The sequence below is a fragment of the Myripristis murdjan genome, chromosome 20 (genome assembly GCF_902150065.1).
Source record: "Myripristis murdjan chromosome 20, fMyrMur1.1, whole genome shotgun sequence".
NCBI classification, from domain to species: Eukaryota; Metazoa; Chordata; class Actinopteri; order Holocentriformes; family Holocentridae; genus Myripristis; species Myripristis murdjan.
In genome coordinates, this window is record NC_043999.1 from 20,662,092 (window position 1) to 20,682,969 (window position 20,878).

General features: G+C 43.8%; 1 protein-coding gene across 6 annotated transcripts in view; it reads right to left on the minus strand.

Annotated features, from left to right (window-relative positions):
• Positions 1-3,498: 3,498 nt before the first annotated feature.
• The window catches only part of svila (supervillin a), a 68,738-nt gene continuing 51,358 nt past the window's right edge, over positions 3,499-20,878 (minus strand). For 4 of the 6 annotated variants that reach the window (XM_030079838.1, XM_030079837.1, XM_030079839.1 and 1 more), the window contains 19 exons: positions 20,231-20,408; positions 19,369-19,541; positions 18,130-18,285; positions 16,189-16,325; positions 15,218-15,365; positions 14,874-15,019; positions 14,612-14,787; positions 14,027-14,180; positions 13,241-13,520; positions 11,184-11,338; positions 10,960-11,065; positions 9,572-9,779; positions 8,967-9,100; positions 8,591-8,746; positions 7,014-7,157; positions 6,521-6,642; positions 5,941-6,096; positions 4,684-4,704; positions 3,499-4,212 (listed from right to left, as the gene is read on the minus strand). In XM_030079838.1, the coding sequence (XP_029935698.1) occupies positions 4,126-4,212; positions 4,684-4,704; positions 5,941-6,096; positions 6,521-6,642; positions 7,014-7,157; positions 8,591-8,746; positions 8,967-9,100; positions 9,572-9,779; positions 10,960-11,065; positions 11,184-11,338; positions 13,241-13,520; positions 14,027-14,180; positions 14,612-14,787; positions 14,874-15,019; positions 15,218-15,365; positions 16,189-16,325; positions 18,130-18,285; positions 19,369-19,541; positions 20,231-20,408 (2,837 nt within the window). In that variant the 3' untranslated portion in view covers positions 3,499-4,125. The remainder of the gene's footprint in view (positions 4,213-4,683; positions 4,705-5,940; positions 6,097-6,520; positions 6,643-7,013; positions 7,158-8,590; positions 8,747-8,966; positions 9,101-9,571; positions 9,780-10,959; positions 11,066-11,183; positions 11,339-13,240; positions 13,521-14,026; positions 14,181-14,611; positions 14,788-14,873; positions 15,020-15,217; positions 15,366-16,188; positions 16,326-18,129; positions 18,286-19,368; positions 19,542-20,230; positions 20,409-20,878) is intronic. The other 2 variants (XM_030079836.1, XM_030079841.1) reach the window with 1 other exon arrangement.

Genomic DNA, 20,878 nt, shown 5'->3' on the forward strand with positions numbered 1-20,878 from the left:
CCCACCGCTCTATTGTGATGCTGGGAGAGTGATAATCCACACATAAATAGAAACTCGGAACAAAACAGAGACACAGCCCGCAGAAGAATATGTGCTAAGCCTTATTTCAGCTCCCATTGTTCACTCCTTGTCATCTTGTGTGGATTCAGGAGGGGAGAGGAGGAGAGGGGAGGAGTGTTGTTGGGCAGGCACGAGGCCAAATGCAAATATTGTGGAATAAATGGTGCTAAAGCTCAACTGTGCCACTTCGCACCTAAGCCTGTGTGTTGAATTAACACTGTTATCATAAACATTATGTTCCTGTGGAAGTGGGCTGAGCATCGACAGATGGTTAAGAGCATTAGGGAGATACCTGCCAAAGGCCGCTTTTCACCTCCAGTTTGGGCTATTAGAATTCACAGGCGAGTCATGGCTCCGCAAGCACCCGTGGCATATGGCCCGCTAAATATTGACTGATATTTTAATTACGCTTTGCATAATCTAATAATTAATCACAAACGTGCAGTTTCACCTTTCGTGAGTGCCCAGATTTAAAATTGCGGTTGGTGAAGGCTCCTTACGAAATTGCTATTAGGGATTTCACATACTAATGAGGAAAGTTTTTTTTTTTTTTTTTTTTTTTTTTTTTTTTGTCTTTCAGTGGTGTACAACTTCCATACATTTCTAATAGCAAGTTCCATTAACAGTGACAAAATAATACAAAGCTGCACCATACACAGCATTGGAGATTGGCATTATTTTTGATCACTAACATGCCTGATGCACGAGGATTTGCAAATTTGTGCTCTCTGGATTGTGATTGATGTCTGTTTGCTGCTCTGTTGGTGCATCTATATGTGCAGATATGACAATACTGTACGCGCATTTACATACCTCATGTGCACATGTGTTACGGTGTTTCAATTCATGTCTTTGTATCCTATAAAGGGATTGTACTGTAAAGGAAATGCTGGCTGGAGCCTCGCTACATAGAAACTGGGATCTGAGTCAGAACGGGCTCAGAAATACACTCCATGCACCTGGCAGTGTGTGTGTGCAGCACTGCACTGTATCTCCTACTGTCTCCCGGCTCGGAGACAGAGAATGAGATGGAGAGGCAGAGAGTCAGAGAGAGGGAGGGAAAGGTTGGAGCATCTTGCTCTGAGTGGGTGGGGAGGAGTGGGCGGGAAGATTCACATGTCGCACATCAAACTCCTCACAGGCCAGGGGAGTTCAGAGGAGGCATCTGTAACAGAATAATACACCACAGGCTCAGCATCCAACAACTTAGCATGCAACAGGGAGCAAGTAAAGCCCAGAGAGAGAGAGAGAACGAAAGAGAGCAGATGAAAAAAAAAAAAAAGGGAGGTGGGGGGGAGCAGAATCAGACCATGCCAACCTTTTGGAAAAGCAACAGCTTCTTCTTTTCCTTGTTGCGGTTTCAGTATTGTGCAACATTCGAGCGACGCCCCGCCTGCTGGATGAGCCGCACAACACCAGATCGACAAAAACCTGCTGTGTATATTGTTCTTCAGTGATTGCATGAAATTCCCCTCTAATTGCTCTTGTTCGTCAACACAGTCCAACGGGTGATATTGAGAACATCTGAGAGCTTTCAGCCTGTGTGTGTGTGTGTGTGTGTGTGTGTGTGTGTGTGTTTGTACATTTGGAGGACAGCCTGGAAAATGAGGCAGTGAGATTTGACAGGCTGGGTGGGGGGAGTGTAGCTTTCACCTGTGTGTGTATGTGACTTCACATAGGCAATTGAGCTTTTAAATCCCCCTTAATGGAATCCATAAAATTGCCTGGCATATGGGGGCAATCCGGACCACATGGCGGGCTGCTGCTGCATGTCAAAACCCACAGGACCGCTCATGATCAGCAGCACTGATAGAGGTGTCTGTGGCATTGCCAATGAAAGCAGAGTTGCATGATCACATGTTTGTATTGCTCCATGTTAAAGCCATAGTCACCCATAGCAAATGAGATTATCTTATGCTCAGATAACCTTCGTTTCTGCTCTTTTCCTGCTACTCTTGGCCTCCAATGCACAGAGCAGTCACACCTGAGAGTCTGCTTTTGGTCACTCGGCAGCCTCGTGGGATTAGCTGGCTTTGAACCGCCTTGCTTAGCACGTCAACAGCAGAGGGTTGTGGGCGTGGACAGCGAAAACAGCTTTTTCCCCCAATACAGAATGTCCTGGCCAGGGATTTACACTGGCGAGCTTCAAGTCACCATCCCACTCTCTTTATCAAACCCTTGGCGACTGCCGCCCCACATTCAACGTGAGCAATCGCGTGCTTGAGTTTCTTTGTACTTTAATTTCCATCTTGTCAATATTTGATGGAGTTCCATTAAAAAAAAGAAGAGAAATCAGTCTGCAACATGTTATCTTAAGCAGAGTATTGGCACCGTTGCTGTGTGTTTAGTGAGATTGATAGTGGTGTACAGTAATCTAACATGACTTAAATATGACTCACTGTGAGTCCATTTGATCATCTGGGTTTCTGTGCCAGCAATGCCTCAAGGTCTCCACCACGCGCTGCTTCCCAACAATGGAAATTAGTATTGCACTGCCCTCTATGGGACAATGTAGGAAGTATACCTATTGTGTTGACTGCAGCAGGAGTTTTCAAGCTCCAGACTTACAAGTTGACTTTCATGAAGCCACAGGCCCCATTAGAAGTGACTGTGTGTTCAGTTATTATTAAAAATGAAAAGTTTTACATTTAGTAGCCAAACCTGGGCACTGACATAAATTCAAATAGATGAGATTAAAACATGTTAAACTGACCACACTTACATTTTTTGTGTCATAATCATTTCTATTGAATTATACTGAAATAAAACTATTCCTCATATTGTGGAGGACGCTGTGAAGGGCCCCTTAAGGACCGCGGACCCCGCTTTGAAAACCACTGGTCAATTGTATCAGGTGGAATATTGTTAATTTAACAGAATCCCTTAAAATACTCCTAAATTTTAGCCCAGTGTGTGAAGTCAATTTATAACAAGAGTTTGACGAAGAAAAACTGATTCAATACTGCAAGTAAAGACAAATGAATAAATAAGTGTGAATAAATGAATGAATGAATAAAAAGAAAAAGACAGGGGCGAGCTTCTCTGATTTACATCTTTAATAATAATAATATTATTAATAACTTTATTTCAGTGTTTATTTCTCTAATAGTTCTTTATATCACAAAGAGTCTTCAAAATGCAGACTAGGATCTGTATATAAACTGTACACAAAAGCAAGGCACTATACACCGTAGGATTCGAACATCAAATACATTTCCACCGCTTTCTCTCTCTCTCTCTCTCTCTCTCTCGCTGCGCGTTACTTCACGCCTGCAAATGATCCTTTCTTCCGTCTGAGCACCTGAATAATAATGACACCAGATCCATCGGAATGAAGCTGCATCATCGGAACGGTAAATGGCAAATGGTGTACTGTACACGGTCTCGCGGCAAGGGAAAACAAAGAATCACAATACTGCCCGCTAGTTATCAACATATGACACAAACCTCCTCCACATTAATTATACAATTTATTTCATCATTCTTAGCTCACTGAATACTCGCAAAGCTGTTTTTTTTTTAATTCCTATATGGATTTGATATAAATATAAATTATTTGTAATGCACAAACATACATACAAGAATAGCAGAGTCTGATTTCGGGGAGTGTGCCGAACAGTTTGACAGGGCTGCTCCCACTCCAGTAAATGGCTGCATGGCTGACAATGTAAGGGCAACAGCTGGCCTGCATTTACATATATACAAACATTAACTACAGAGTGTAGGTTCAAAAAGCCACATGAACATCCACGCCTCCACACAGATCAGCGGCCGCTTACACCCTCACCTACTTACACGACCAAAAAACACAACACACACAGGAGGGTGAAGAGACTGGCGTCACAAAAGGCCGGTGTGCCTTTTATTTAGCCACCTTTTTTTTTTTTTTTGACTCTCCAGCTCTTCATGTCCGTTCAAGCCCTCCATCTTGACTTTTGCTCAGGATAGGCCGATCCAACAACAAACAGGAAGCCATCAACAACCAAAAAGTTCCTGGTGGCTGGTTGAGTCCCTCCCTGACACTGCTCTCTGCTGCTCCTCAGCTCAGCTCTCCGCCCCGACCTTCTAGAAAAGTCCTTTGGCTTTCTTCAGGTTCACCTGCTTCCAGCCAGGCAGGCTCTCGTACTCCACTCTGGTCATCTCCAGCGTTTTCTGTGGGAAACGCAGATCCATACCGTCAGTGTACTGATAATACTCCACAATACGGATCATTTACAAAAAAAAAAATATCACATTCCCCCATTTAAAGAGCACAAACCAAACTCTGCCTCCTGCAGGGTGAGCAGTTCAGACATGAGAAAACATTAACCTGTGAGAACACACTCATGCATGAGTGAGATACAAACATCCAGCCATCATTCGACAATTTGTCTCCCAATAAATCATGATTTATCAAGTCTGACAAACAACCACACCACTTGTAGACTGTGAGTGATAACATGCTGAAAAAAACATGAGAGAAAAGCCGGAAAGATGTTTAATTCAGATTATGGAGGACATCCACAGAGTGATGAGGTAGAGTCAGAGAGAGGCAGAATGATGGGTAATGTAGTGTGCTAGAGAGTGAGGATGCGGTGCAACACGACTTGTCCCGGCCGTCCATGCTCACGTCAGAGGACTCACCTTCCCATAAGCCCCTACACCCTGGAGGGTGGAGTGAATGAAAGACATAAGTTTACAAAGAAGACAGATGATGGAGAGAGGATGACTCAAAACATAATGAAACACATGATGATGAGAGAGGAGGAAGAGAGGGATGAACGAGACAATCTGGACAGACAATCATCAGCACGCGAGAGAAGCCGTCAAGATGATCACAAAACACAGGACAGAGACGAGAAACATCACAAGATTATACTTTTACACACAGTTCCTCCTCCTGAGAGGCAGAATTAAGGGAACCGGTGTTGCAATTTGAGTTTCGGATAAACTTAGTAGCATTTTTCAACTTATCACTGACTACGTTTACATGCACAAAATATTCATTTTTCTGACCTTGTGCTATTAAAAGAAAATATTCCTACTGAGCTGTTTACATGACTGATGAGAATGAATATTCCACTGTATTCCAGTTTAAGCCGTGGCAAACACAGCCTCCCTCTTTCATTTCATAATGTTTAAACGTCTGACCAGAAATGTGGGCTTTTCTTTTGTGAATGCAACTCGAGCCCAGTCTTACAAAGTGCTGACTAGTTGGTTTGTTTACAACACACAGAGCTGAGCGTAAACAGGTAGCCGTGTGCCACAAACCCCAATTGAGGCACATATTTCTAATGTGCTGTATACATGACGAAAGAATACTCCCACAACCCAAATCATATCGTCATATCCCTCATGTCTTAAATGGAAAATGCTAAATGCTTCTGGACTTAGTGCCAATGAATGCAACCCGGGTTGAGACAGCTGGCACACACACAGCAGCTGCACTAGTGCTACTTTTGGTCAAATTAGGACGGCATTCCCATAAAACCCCACTGCTTCCGATCATTAAAAGGATGTCGCTACATTGATCAAAAGGTTTCCTCATTCAACATGTTGGAAATGGTTTTTCCAGTGACCTTTTTTACTTGTTCCACCATCTGCCCCAGCAAGAAACTGAAAGATTTAACTCCATTTGTGCTGGAAGAACAGCATCCTTGCCCTGCTTTGTGCCATAAAGCAAATCTGCCTCTGTGCTGTAAAGCAACAAAAGGATTTCCAGCCAAATCAGAAATCAGAGTGTAACGTTGCCAGTCTCCTCAATGATGGTCTCATTTGTTTGCAGTGACTATACTAATGTCTCAAAGTGAACACAGTTATGATTTACTGATATTAAATGCAACAAGTAACACTTTAAATTAAAAGCAGAGTCTGTCAGTGTACGTGAGGATCTGAGCCCACCTTAAAGTCGTCGTCAGACAGGTAGACTTCCAGACGGAGAGGGTCCACTCCCTCTGGCAGCGGCCGTGCCAGCAGATCCTCCAGGGGGTACGTGGTCTTACACAGCCTGGCCAACACATCCTCCACCAGAATAATCTGGTTACAAACCTCTGCCTCCTGCTAGGACACACACACACACACACATCGAAAAATGATACACTGACTGAAAATCCCTCCCATGCAAAGGGTTCATCACACCATATACAGAAAAAAATGCATTTTACATACACTTCAGGATGTACAAAAAAAAAAAAAAAAAAAAAAAAAAAAAAAAAAAAAAACTGGCTGCACATGTATTTGTACAAGACCACAGAATGTGTCCCGTGTTTCAAAGGAAGACATTTTGAATGAACAAATACATTTATCCACTCTGTACGTTTTGAAACATTACTAAACACGCTTGGAAATGTATGTGAGGTGTATTTTTTGCAGCCTGGGACGTGTCAGTGGAGGCTGATGTCTTCCTGTGGAAACTATATTGTTCCCCTCCATCAGATTACCCAGCCTGCAGTATTAGGATAATATTATTTTTTCCACCCACCCTCTCGGTGATCTCAGCGATGTCCTCTCTGTGCTCCCAGCTGGGGAACATGTTGGTGAAGGTGAGCGGCTCCAGACCGGCGTGGATCAGATACGACTTGGGAGGCTTCTTCTCATTCTTCTCTGTGGGGAGAAAGCAAAAGAGCCTGTTTTTGTGGAGAACACATTATGAGTCTTAAAGTGGTAATCCATGACTTTTTCACCCTTTAATTTAGCCTGTCCATAGCGCTTGTTGTGGTATTTTTGAATTGCACTTCCCAGAAATCACTAGTGAATGAAACATTGCCTTTGGCCCTGTTTAATTCGACCTATGAGATTATTTTCTCCACAGCAGCTCTGTTTCCGGGAAACGTTTGCATGACTATAAAACATAACTATAACTCCAATATGTGGGATTTCACCTCAGCTTTTAACATGCTGCAAGTCACACAGACGATCCATCCCGTCATTGTGATATGACTGTTTCTGCTGGAACACACGGTGGGGTGGATTACCTCTGCAGTACTGCAGCACCGTCTCCATGGCGCACTTCCTGTCCGAGTCCCAGCGGATCCGAGCCGAGCCGGTGCTCTCGCTGTCCTGAGGCCACCAGCCCTGCCACAGGTACACCTCGTGGTGGTTGTCCACCAGGAACAGGGCTTCACACAGGACAGAGACACATACTCATCAAGTTTTAAAACCTTTAAATACGCAGGGGGGGTTATTTCTTTATCCTGCAATCAAAAAATAGATTTGAGAGCAAAAACTATCAACACTACAATCAAAGAATTCTATTGCAAATTTGTGATAGAAATGCAAATCCAGAAGTTTTGCTTGCTGTTGAGCTGAGTATCGTGGGCGGGACCTACCCTGAAAGACACGTCTCTATTGGCCAGTCTCGACAGCGTGGCATCATTCACTGTTATAGTGTCTTAGCATTAGCGCCACAGTCTGGATAGGAGTGTGGGTCAGAACGGCCTCTGTAGCCTGTTATTAAATGTAACTGTGGATGTTGCCACCAAAGCTTTGCGATTTGTAAACAAAACTTTACAATTTCCAAATAAAACCTTTCGGATTTGCATTTTAACCACACACTTATTTTACTTGCAATAAACCAGTTTTTGATTGCACCGTTCATAGTTCTGCTCTCAAATCTTTTTTTTTTTTAATTGCAAACCTGTTCTGTTTGATTGCATAATAAAGAAACAAAAAACAGTCCATAGGGAAGGTTCTCTGAGCCGTCTGTCCAGAAACGTCCTCCATAATTATAGTTACAAATGCACGTCTGTTCATTTATGCTCCATTCTTCTGCTGATTTGTGCTTTGTGCTGTGAGGCTGAGGGAGAAATGCTGTCTGTTTATTTGTGTATGAGACAACTGCTCATGTTTGTGTGTGTGTGTGTGTGTGTATGTGTGTGTTATTGTACTTTTGTTTTTGTGTTAACCAAGTTGGAGTTTTACACTCTCAGAACGAGGACATTCCCATAAAGTGGTCAGTCCTCACTTCAGTGGACTAGCTTAGGTTTTACACAGAGAGTTACAGTTTGCTCATGATAAGAGTAAAGGACAGTAACGGTGAGCATTAAATGAATAAATCACATTTTGAGGTCACTGGCCTTTTGATCAACTTATCTGTTAAGTGATGAAAAGACAGACATCAAAATGTGAACACTTTAGCTCACACATTATGTCAAACAGGCAACTGGCAATCTCCAAAGTAAGAAGACTGACTGTTTCATGGTAAAAAGACTAAAACGTTAAGCGGCTTCTATTCTATGGCCGGCACATTAACTTATTTTAAAAATCACACAGCATTAATTTAATGATTTATTTTTGAAGATGTTTCTGGTGAGGTGACCTTTCACCCTCTGTAAAATAACTTTAGCAGCACATAAGAGCTTGCTTATCACTGACTGGCACTGGGCACATGGGCCAGTGATCTGCCAAGGACACATGGATGACTTCAATGTCAGCCGTCTCTTCATACAAAAGTTGACAGGTAAGTAGCCAATCTTCCAGAACTTGGTGTGTTCCTTTAACGGGAATGATAGTCAATGTCCTAGTCAGTGTGTGTGTGTGTGTGTGTGTGTACCTGGCTGGGAGGCTGAGTACAGGTCCTCCTGTAGGAAGGGCAGAGAGTTGACCTGCTCAGGGTCTCTGGCCGGGTAGAGAAACTCCACGGCTGCAAACTCCCCTGAGCTGCTGCTCAGCTGGTAGAGGCGAGGCGTGAAGTTAAACTTCCCGGGGTCTGAGGGTCAAAAGAGACTTATAACCAAGGGTGCTGCTAGGTTATACATGTCACAAATTGTGTTATCTCAGAATAAGAAATGTTATTAAAAAGTTGTATTTTACTCCAATAAACAGCTTAATCAAAAAAAAAAAGTGCATTTTGACTCGTGTTGTTGTGATGTAAAAAGGGTTTCACGCTGAGTCACATGCGCCTGGCTTCACGGTGTTTGGTGACCCACCTTGCAGCATGCAGTCGTACGCTTTCCTGTCCCTCCTCCCGAGGGCTTCCCAGAAGCCCGTGGGCTCGGCTCCCTCATCACACTCACGGATGGTCACCTTGCTGCTGCTGTGGAGTCCCGCCTCCAGAGGACAGCTGCACACAGACCAAGGCATCACTCTCACCCATGATGACACTCGTATTTGACAAATTGAAACCAGCTATCACTCTGATGTTTTGCAGGGCCCTGGAGTTTATTTTTTGGTTAGTTGTCCGTAAAGGTTAGAACTGAATAAAGCATGTTCTTCCTCTTCATGGAACTCACTGTAAAACAATTTGAAGCTGAAACACTAACAGGTCATTTAGTTTCTTTTTTCTAAAAATGAAAAAAGGTAATTCCACCTGTTTCACTTCAGCATAAGGCAGATCAGCCCACTGGGATCAAGAAAGTGACAACTGACTCAAGACGATTCTGGAAACACGTGGGATTATCTCACCACACTAGGTGGGATTTAATACATTTTGCTGGTATTGGTGAACATTGGACTGCTTTAACAGAAGATTCAGAATTGAGGGGAAAAAACACTTTAAAAATGTAAAAGACACTTGAGTTTAGATGCCACTCACTGTTCTTTGATCTTGTTGGCGGCGTTGCGCGCCACCTCCCGCGTGTGGGCCTGGGACTTGCAGCCGTGCCACAGGTAGATGAGCGCCTGGCTCACGCTCAGCAGCACCATAGAGACTCTGGAGCGCAGGCTGCTGCAGTGACACGCAGCCTCCAGCAGGTGGCCCTCCACCGCCACCTCCCCCCGCACACAGTAGAGACGCCAGTCATCTGAGAGGGAGAGGAGGAGGAAGACTTGAGGCTCACTGTAAGTCAGGGGCAGGTGAACACCCAGGCAGAGGTCTGCTTGTGTTTGCATCAGAGAGACGGACAGCAGAGACCAAACCACAGCAGCCCCTCCGTCCTGGAGCCAGGGGAGCAAAAGCTCAGCTCATGCAGACGTGTAGATAAATATGGAGCGCCTACAAAATGCAGGGTGCTGATAAAGAGATTGCGAATGTTTATCCCGTAGGACACTTTCTATTCTCGACATCCAATTCTTCTCCGAGGTGCTACGCCGCTCTCGGCTGTGTGCGTCACTCATTACGGGCGGATGATGAATTTACACGGCTCCCGCACAGAAAAGCGCTCGCTGCTTTGAATTCGAGTCAACTGTGATCGTCTCATTGTCTCAAGAACTGGCAGGGCTCACGTATCCAATTATAATTCAGAAAACAGAGGGAGGCTGAGAGGAAAAGGTGAGGGAATGAAGGGGAAACAACACACACGAACACACACAGACACACACACGTTACAGCAGAACTGTGTATGACAAGGGGAAGCTACTCAAGATGAAATGGATTCTCTTGGGGGGAAGGACACTTGGCCTCTCTCTGCAGACTTCATCTTGTTGTGTTTGTTTGTCAAGCTGTCGGGCCCCTTGCCTACACAATGCAAAATTAGCATAGGACTACATATATATAACGACCATCATTTTATATTTAGTATTATATTACAAGAAAAATAAAGACCCAGTTTTTTCACATGAAGGCTGAAGTGAGCAGCATTTAATTTTCATTTATTTTCATTTCGACATTTTCATTTTGATATTTTTATTTGTGAGTGGCCCTGCGTCCTTCTTATTTCGTACTTTTACAATCTGAGTGTTTCATGGGAGACACTAATATTTTGGGGCTGCATTGATCTATTCATGATAAAATGCAAAGGCCCCCAAATGATTTTTTTTTTGTCCAGGGCCCCAAAATGTCTAGTCTAGTCTAGTCTTCCTTCCTCACAGCCGCTCCATTCAGCTGTGTGTAGGAGGGGCCACTCTAATACTGAATTACATTAATTTAATAAGAAGAACATTAGCAAGATCAGAGTAAGAACAGGAGAAGAACAACACCCAGCTGCTGCTTTCACTGCCTGGCAAATGACTTTATGTTAAAAGTAGTTAAAATTGTGGGCTCACTTTGCGAGTTTTCCTCCTCCTCCTCTCTCTTCCCTGAGTGGATGATCATCCCTCCTTTGAAACACTGCAGGAAACACGGAGGCTCCTTGCCCTGCTGCACCTGAACCTGGAGCAGGGGGAGGACAGGAGTCAGCCTTCAGTGTCACACACACACTTTGAATACAAACAGATAATCAGTGAGTGTGCTTGAGTGGGTCTATGTGGCTCTGTGCTGCCCACTGTACCTGCGCTCCCCTCTCCTCGTCCAGCTCCACTGTCATCAGTGCTGACGTTCCTTTCTCGCTGATGGTGGAGTTGCGGCCCTGCCAGAAGAAGTAGCAGCACTTCTCCTTCCCGGCTCCCGCCGTCCTGAGCTGCTCCGGGTTCTGTCTCTTCCCGACTGAAGAGGAGGAGGAAATTGTCAGAGAGACAGAAAGCTGAGCTGGATGTAAAGCTGCCGTATTAGAAAACCTGGGCTGAGCCACATCACAATTTTCATTTAAATGATGATATGATATCTGCTGGGGTCTGTAACAGACAGACACAGAGCAAAATATTTCATTTATGTATTTTGTCACACATTTGACAAAACTCCAGATCCTGGGATTTGCTTGTCTGTGACTGCACTTGGCCATTTTGTGACTTGGATCATTTTTATTCATTGTTCAGCCCAATAAAAAAACTACTGGAAAACTGCAAAATATTGTGATGTCAGAATCAATATTTATTATGTTATGAACCTTGTGTTCAATGTTGGGTATAGATATTATGGCAAGTAAATTCTTTGTACGTGCCGCCACATGACATTTATTTTATTTGGAAAAACTCTCGAGGCTTGTTTCTGAAATGATATTAAATTGCACAAACGGCTGTATACCAGAGGATAAACAAATGCTTTTCTGATTTTTTTTGTGGTTGAGGATGTGGATGTTTGTCCTCAGATAACAACCAGTTGGAGGTCACAGTTTACCAAACTTTTTATTTACCACTACATCACTGCTTGTTGGAGTGAGACCAGCCACTCGGCAGGCTCCTTTCCCTTCTATTTTCTCTCATTGAGCTGGCTCCACTGTCTGCCCTGCAGCAACATGCCTTTATGTCTCTCTGCTCTCGGAAAGCTGCGGCCTGCCATAGCTAACCAGCGGCTGGGACTCCTTACAAAACACCATGGAAGATTTCTCTCCGGTGTTTATGCTGTGGTCGACAACTATGACTTCCAAAACAGAAGGAGAAGGAGGGATGGAAGAGGGACGAGACGGATGAGAGTGAGATTGAGGAGAGAAAAGAACAGCGATCTAGCTTGGTATGGAACCATGTTTCCATGTGGTGTGTAAAGGGAGACGACTGGAGTCTGAATCAGACATGTGCTCTGATACTGTTCGATGTGTGCAGAGCGAACGAGCTGTATTTCTGAGGGGACGCAGTGTGCAGTCAGATTGGCCTACATCTACAGTAACCCACATCAAGTCTAGCTTCAGCTACTGAGACAACTTCTGAGGAAGAGAGGACGCATGAAAACACAGGAAATTATGTTCTTACTAAGTGACATTCCACCTTATTATCCATCTTATTTATCAGTATCAAAGTTTATTTTGTTTTAAGCTCCTCAAAATGGGGTAAGATTATTTTACTACTTACTTAACTTGTTTGAACACATTTTCTGTTCCTTGAACAGAAGACATACCTATAACCCATTATGGGATCACAGTAGGCTCCTTGTAAAAAAGCTCTTTTGTTTTGCACTAATGAACTCCTGACTTTTGCAGACTCTGGGGGAACTGAAGATTTGTTCCATGCAGACTGTTGTTCCCTGAGAGACATAAAGGCAACAAAGTGGAGAAGTTTCAGCTTTTTATCTTTTTTTTTCTTGGTAGAATGACTGGCAATGGCTACCTGTGTTCCAGAACTTTATACCAATGTGGACTATTTTGATTTTGAGCGAAGCAGAAGAAAGCTCAGCAGACACAACCTGTGGCATTTTAAATCAAAGGAGGACATTTACAGTTTGAGTGCTTTTCAGCACTACTTTGCAGATGGCTCAGCTGACCTGCACAAGTTCACCTGGAGCCCAATTTTTAGCACTAAATTACTCAATGCTAACACATTCAACGAAACTGCTGCATTTACCAACAGACAGTTCAGGAGGGAAGTCATAAACACAGCCTAATTTCAAAAATAGCAATAAATTGTCCTTTAAAACTCCACAGGACTCAATAGATGGCAACTAGATGAGTTGCTATAGGGATGTTTTAGCAGGTAGGAGTGTACAGACACAGTATAGGGGAGTGAGGCCGGTACAAACCTGCGGTGCTGACCATGTACTTCCACTTCACCACGTAGGTGTCGCCCTCGTGGAACTGGCCGATGCTCTGGCGAGGCAGGCGGCTGTAGTCAAACTCCAGGATGTGCCACACCTCCACCGCCAGCGTGCTGATCTCGTAGTTCCGCCTCTCCTCGCCCTCCACCAGGCCGTAGCCCCGCCCCACGCTGAGCCCGTCCAGCTTGGTGTGGACGGGCGCCTGGTGGAGGGGCAGCATTAGGGAGGCGTTGTACGCACGGGGTTGGTCTGACATGGACGGCTCCTGGGGTGATGAAGGAGGAGAGAGAGGAGCAGGGATGGAAATGAGAATGATGGCAGAGAAAAGAGAGAGTAGGAACTGAGAGCAGCCATGATTCACAAAAGGCAAGACATGTCATAACTCCCTAAAAAACATCTAAAAATCTGATTTAGGGGAGAGCATCTTGGCTTTTTTTTTTTTTTTTTTTTAAAGCCAAGATTAATATTTTTTTAATTTAACATTTTTTTCCAATTTTTTCCACCTCAGAATTTAAAAAAAAAAAAAAAAAAAAAAAAAACTTTTATTTTTATATTTTACCTTTTGTTTATGCCCTAAATGACCTGGCATGGGTGACTTAGGTTTTTCTAATTTCTACAGAATTTCTACATTTTAAATATGTGCAGTATTTCCATGTCTGTAAATGCATTTTGCGCCCTGTTCCACATTCCAAGATGTGCGATATTAAACTACAGTGACGAAGGAGGAAATCCCCTTTTTGTGTATTTTCTTTTTTTTTTTTTTTTTTTTACTTTTTGATCAGTGATGTTGTCATTGCCGTTCTTGGTGGGACTGGGTGATTTCCTGGAGTCGGTCCAGTCCAGGAACTTCTCCTTGAACAAGGTTGTCTCGTTGTGTTGGGTCAGTCTGCCAAACACTGCCCAGTCGGGACGGCCCTGGCCTTTCCTGCAGGTAAAGACAAGAAGTCGGTACGTCAGGGAACACACAGCTATGTGGGCTCAATCGCTAGGATCTTTGAAAAGCTTCTCAGTGAATCACTTCACTTCTGTTGGGTTGTTATCTGTGCTATAATACTTTTAATTTTGATCACTTTCATGTTAAAATGCATTACAAGTCATGTTTAGCAGCTTTTTAAAGCAGGCTGACAAACTTCACCTATTCAGAACACACAAAAAAGAAAGTAAACGAATTGTGCCAAGAAAATGAAATAATAATAAGAGTGCAACAAGGAAATACACGACCCGCTGGGCTAAGCAGGCCAGATGGAGACGTTTAGATCAAAACATACAAAGGTTTCTGTGGTTCAGTGTGGCTCGGCTTGATGAAAATGATCAAAGGTGTTGTTCTCTAATGCTGCGGTGTGTGTGTTTCCGTACTTGGGTATGAGGGCGTTGCACTCTCCAGGGTCCAGAGGATTGATGTCACAGTTTGTGTAGTCGAAGGTGCCGTTCCACAGGTGCTTGGCCAGCTGGAAGGCCACCTTCCTCTGCGCCAAAGTCACTTCCTTCCCATGCCATATGTACATCTCGCTGCCAAAGTCAAAGACCAAAACCTGGGAAAGACACAGAGGGGGGAGGGGTTGTCATTTTTCATTCCGACACTGATGGATATCTAACCCGGCCAACCCAGATGTCTTACCTCTTTGGGATTGAGCAGGCAACAGCGGGGAACCTTGGCCCAAAAATCATCATCGGGGACCAGTTTGTCATCCATCAGGCGGTAAATACAGTTGGTCTCCACTATGGCACCTTCATACAGCTCATCTTCATCTGGCGTCCCCGCCGCTACGAAGGAAAAGAGGGAGATTTACAAGCTGAGGCACATTATTGTTACCTGGGTATTTACAGACGGAGCGGAAACGACATCTGGATGCATTTTAATACTCCGGGGACTGATTTCTCATGGTTTAATGCCTAGTAAATTATTTTAAGAAGGAAATAGCATTCCCATTTGTAAGATATATGCCAGGAGCTAATGCTTACACTGATAAGTGGTCTGTCCACCCAGAATTGTCCAGAACTCCTTGGCAGCTTGGCTGTGTATGTTGATGCCCTCCTCGATGACGTGGACATAATTGGCACGGCAGCCCAAGTCCCTCTTGGTCTGGATGAAGTTGGCAAGCTCCTTAGCCTGCAAGAAAGAGAGAGAGGCTCTTAATGAAAAACTCTCATTACACATTCCTGACGAGTTCTTGTTGAGTGTGTAGGAGTAAATGAATACTTTACTCTCTTAATAAATAACTGTCATGGGTAATGCAGTGTACACACTGATTAATTGCATCTAGGACGCAGAAGAAAGCATTCTCAAGCTTGTTTAAGCGTTCATTTATAGCAGACTAACCTCATCATTCAATATCTGAAAGAAACAACCGAGTCTGCATAAGCATTGTTTTGTCAACCATGGACATTAGGTACTTTTATTATACCATTATATTTTATGATACCATTATATGTTTGTTGTGTGTAAGTTGCACCATCTATCATGTTGTAGTAGTAGATGTCATTTTTTTTCAAATATGTAGATTTGTCATTTTTAACTGAAACTTTTTATTGACAACACACTTCAAGTCAGATTGAGGTCACTGCTGTGTCCAAACATGTGGAGGTCATCAGGTCAGGCCAGGCTTTGAACAATAGCCTTGGTCTGTGTGTCAGAGAGGGGCTTCCTGCAGCTGCCCCCCCCCACCCGACACTCCAGCTCACCCCCACATTTTCCTCTCTGCCCACACAAACCGCTTCCTGTACTACGCCAGTGCTACTTCCTCCCCGGGCTGTGTATACTTCCTGCACGTGAAGCCTTTCCCTCATAACAACAAGCAGATTTGTTCAGCTCACTTACTGAGGTGAACAGATCTAAATTCAATTAAAACACACACCTTTTTTTTTTTTTTTTTCTTAAACTGGCTGCATCGTTTTGTGTCATGTAGAACTGGAACTGCAAAAGCAAGACTCACCTTGTTCTTCTCAATGACGTTGGAGAACTCCCCGGTCCAGATGAAGCAGTGGTGTGGCGTGATGAGCAGGAAACAATCGCCGCTGTTCAGGGAGGACGCTCTGGGCTCCACCAGTCTGGTCTGGACGTGCCGTCGGCCTGGCGTTACACAGGCCAGAATAAACAAACACACAGACAGGTGGCTTATCAGTGACAGGTCCGATTATCACTGTCAGCACGCCTGGATTATCCGGCTAGGGGCCTCGGGGCGACCGGTGTCCCCGTTTCACCGCCGGCCATCACAACGCCACCCTGTACATGGTGCAAGTACCCAACCAGTCATGTGCACACCACATGGGCCAGGCCAGACTGTGCTGTGAACAAGTGCTCAACTGAAGACAGTCACGAAACTATGTAAATTACACTTAAAGGTTTATCTGCACAAAAAAACAGAGCTTTGGGCTGATTTGGGATTCTTGGCAGTTAATCTGGACCTGTCTGTCAGAAGCCAGCAGGAGCTGAAGGACCGCTCTTAACACAATGAGGTTGGAACAGTTCCACCTTTAGTAAAGAGGTACCCCTGATTTAGTGGATTTGGTGTGGATTACAGGCAGACAGTGGGGTTGTAAGGGCGGATCAGGATAGCGTGAGGTGGCCTGGGGAGAATGATTTAGGGTCGCAGCTGTCACCGACAGACATGTGGAGGAGGTGCGAAGACACCAAAATAGACTGTCTCTCTCCTCTCCCATTTTAGATATCCTCTGGAAGGGACACCCTTGAAGCAGCATCCTCCACAGCTTTGTCCATAATGCCAGTTATTACCCGCCCCCTCTCGGTGAACCTCAAAGTAACTTCTGCTCTCTGAGGTTATCCTCAATTGTTCCAAACTGGTTTAGGTATGATGTGCAGTAAACAAGGGGAAGATAAGACTCTGCAGGATAAACAAGCCAATTTATAGAAAATTAGCATGAGGTCGACTGACATTTCGCTGTCCGTTCTCATTGGCTGGCCCAGCATGGCACATCTGTAAGTCTGTACAGCAACAAGCGGCTCCCCCTGGCCTGTTTCTTGGTATGGCCTGCCCTCAATTTCACTTTTCTAGGGCAGTGGCTTCACAGAGGACTGCAAGAGACATTTCTCGGTGCAGCGTGACAACCTAGGAACGTGCCCATTATCAGCATCCCAACAGATAGCACTCTGATCCCCAGAGTGTCTCTGGCAGTGAAAAGATCTGTACGATGTCTGCATGCCGAAGCTGCAGCTCTACTGTTTTATGGAGCACTGCTGATCTCTAAAAAGACAGGCAAGTGGAAAGATGACAATAGTCCCCTCATAGAAGGTAAGATTAAGGGGTTGGTGTTTTCTATTACCTATAGAAAAATGGTTTGCAGTGTGTGGAAGAGTCAAGGTTATTATCATAAACTAAGATGAAAACTGGGAGTTACAATTATTGATAAATGAGAGAGTAAAACAACTTTTTCTTGGTGACGGTAAATTAAAATAAAAATATGCTCAAAATGCGTTGAGTTCCTGACTTTTGGAAAAAAGCACAACATATATTTGGCAAGTTTTTTTTTTTATTATTATTTCACTGACGTTAGATGAGGATGTAATGAAAAATGTGTATGTAAATACATTTTTAAAATAATTTATGAGTTATTAATCTCATACAATACCTGTCGCAAACACATACAAAACACCTGTTCTGAAATTCCATCAGTATACCTTTAAAAAAACATCATTCTTAGCAAAACCACACTTGCACTAAACAAAAACTAAACTAAAATCACCAAATTAAGGTATAGGAGTGTGAGGCTGGTACATTAAACTAAAGACTGAACTGACATTAAAAAGAAAAAAATATATATATAAAAATAAAAACGAATCCACAACTACATTGAGCCTGGTGAGTGCAGCTCTATGTGTTTATGTGCAGTTGGGGTGGTCTGTCCACTCCACTGACCTTTGACCTGCAGAAGCATGAGTTTCTTGTATGGCACGGCGCTGTTGTTGGACGTCTGCTCGGAGATGTTGACGCTGCGCAGGCTGACACTGCTGAAGTTCTCCTTGCTGGCCAGACCGGCCAGGGCCACTTCAGAGAAACCTGAGTTCTTGTTCACTGCAGTAAACGGGACAGAGGAGAGGGAGGAGGGGAGGGGTGATGAGAAGGCAAAACACCCAGAGTCTGACTATAAAGGCACCTGAGCTGCCAAACTACTAACCATGATCACCCTGACAAGTGACCTCTAGAGCTTGAAATGATTACATTTTATCCCTGTATGCAGATTTTTGAGACATCGGCCATACAGACGCTCTCACGCAGTTTCCATTCAGTCTCAGGCCTCCATGTTGCTTCACCAAATATAGAACACTGTAGAGACATTACTGCATGTTTTTACTGCTGTCAAATGAGATTAAGGCAGATGTCGAGAGTAACTTGGCTTTGGCTTTGTGGGTTTTGTGATGTCACTCCCAAAAAAAGCTGCAGAGCACGTGAAGTCCACAAAGGTACAAAAACAAGCCTGGGCTTTTGAGGACTGCTCCGCACAATGGCAGGAAACCGAGACGAGTCCCAAATGTAGGTCAGTTTATCCCCCATGAGGCTTGTGTGGGTTAATTCACAACACAGAGAAGTGACGTATAGATTCAGTATGTATGATTTTATATGTGGGTGTGTTACTATATCTGTGAGGGATATTTGTAGCTTACTGTAGGCTATGTCTTGCACTGTCTCTGGCCCTATTCCCTTTGTAGTGACAGGGCGTGTTGTTCTTGTGCCATGTACATCTGCATGACCTGCGAAACTCTGAGCTCTTCATACGCTGTTACACTAATATTACCAAGATTACCAAAATATTACCAAGTTTATTGAAAATCTGCAAGTTGTGCTGCCAAGTGACCAGCCATGAGTGGAGGCTGATGGCTGAACAATTGGATTTCCTACACAAATTGGTCAAATTATTTAATACAGGGATTTTATTTTTGAACATTCGAGAATTGAATTTCATTGATATTCAGAGTTTATGGAGCCTTTTATTTTGCCAATTGAGCATGCCAAGGCATTCATGATGCATAACAAATTGAGCAAATGCTGGCCAAACAGCTCCCCCACTGAAAGAGCCTGTCACATGTCACATCCCAGAGTGATCTGTCTCATTCATTCTCCAGCTCCTCATCCATCCATCCATCCATCCTCACTCACTCTTCTCAGCCTTCATCCTCTTGCTCTCCAGCAGGCCGATGTTGAGTCTCTGCTCTGTGTACTCGTGTCTGATGTCCTCCCTGGCAGCCAGCATCCTCAGAGGGTTTCTGGATGACTGGACGTTACGTGCCGGCCGCACCGCTCGCTTGTGTTGCACCATCTCAGAGGTCAGCCTGGGATAGGGTCAGAGGTGAAGGGTCACGAGTGAGAGGTCATGGTTCACAGAGGGAAAGAACTGGGGACACACGACTAAAAAGAAAAGACTCTACTGTTCCTAAGCAATGAAAACCATTTATGAAAACATTAAGAGTACCTTTAGAGGATTATTTAATCACCTTTATTTACCTTGAATGTCCAGTGAAAACAAGCTGATCATCGACAAACAGTAGTAAAAAGAGTAAGAAAATGTCTGTTTCAACTCCACTGGGTACAATGACACTTGTGGTTAGAAACATCAGTAAAGCAGAGAGCAGAATTCCTCGCCAACTAGCAAGCCAAAGACGGGCCTTCAGTTCGGTGAGCTTGCAAACTTGACACACAGACGATCTGGCATTCTCGGTAAACGGTTTATTTGGAAAAAAGCAAAGTTATCTCCGTTTGGGACATACTGAACAGTCAAGACCTGGATTACGATGCACAAAAAGTTTGAGAATTTGAAACGGATGCTTTCAATATCCATTTTGATGCCGATCAATCCCGTTCTAGCAGAAATGGCAACAAATTTTGGAACCTTTGTTCTCTGTGAAGCATCAAATTAAATATTTTCCACTGGACATTCAAGACAACTCAGGGTGGGTAAATGATACCAAATATACAGTTTTTGGATGAGGTATTCTTTTAATCTGTAGCCATGAGAGCTTACTTTGGCATCTGGGGGCCGAAGATGGCATCAAAGTCATCGTCTATCTCCACCTGGCTGGAGACGGAGGGGAGGTCCTCCACATGGCGGTAGAACTTGGAGAAGGTCTCGTCTTCGAGGCTCATCACTTCCTTAACTTTCTTCTCAGTCACTGTGATGGTAGCCTCGGGCAGCCCGGACACTGGAGAGGAACAAGACAGGTAAGGTCTTATTCAATTAGCTGTGCATTTATGGCTGCAAAGACTGTAAGGTCAGATGTACTGAGATGAAACTGATTACATGTGGGTCTTGGTTACAGCATTAAAACACACATTTACACTGCAACTTATGATTTATATCGACTAACTCCTAAAAGTCTCAGACAAATCTCAGAGGAAATCTATTTTAGTTTAGTTTATTTTCATATCCATACAAAAAACATATCCAACATATGCATCAGCGATACATCTGTAAACGGAACAATGCAACACAATCGCCAATGCAGATTCATGCAGATTCATGCAGTCAACATACTGCACTGTTGCCACACATGACAAGTATACAAAATAATGTATTGACAAAAAGCTATAATGTAATCATAAATAAAATACTGAATCTTTGATGATAATGTCTAATCAGTTATGTGTGGGTGAATGGTGAAATATTTGTAAA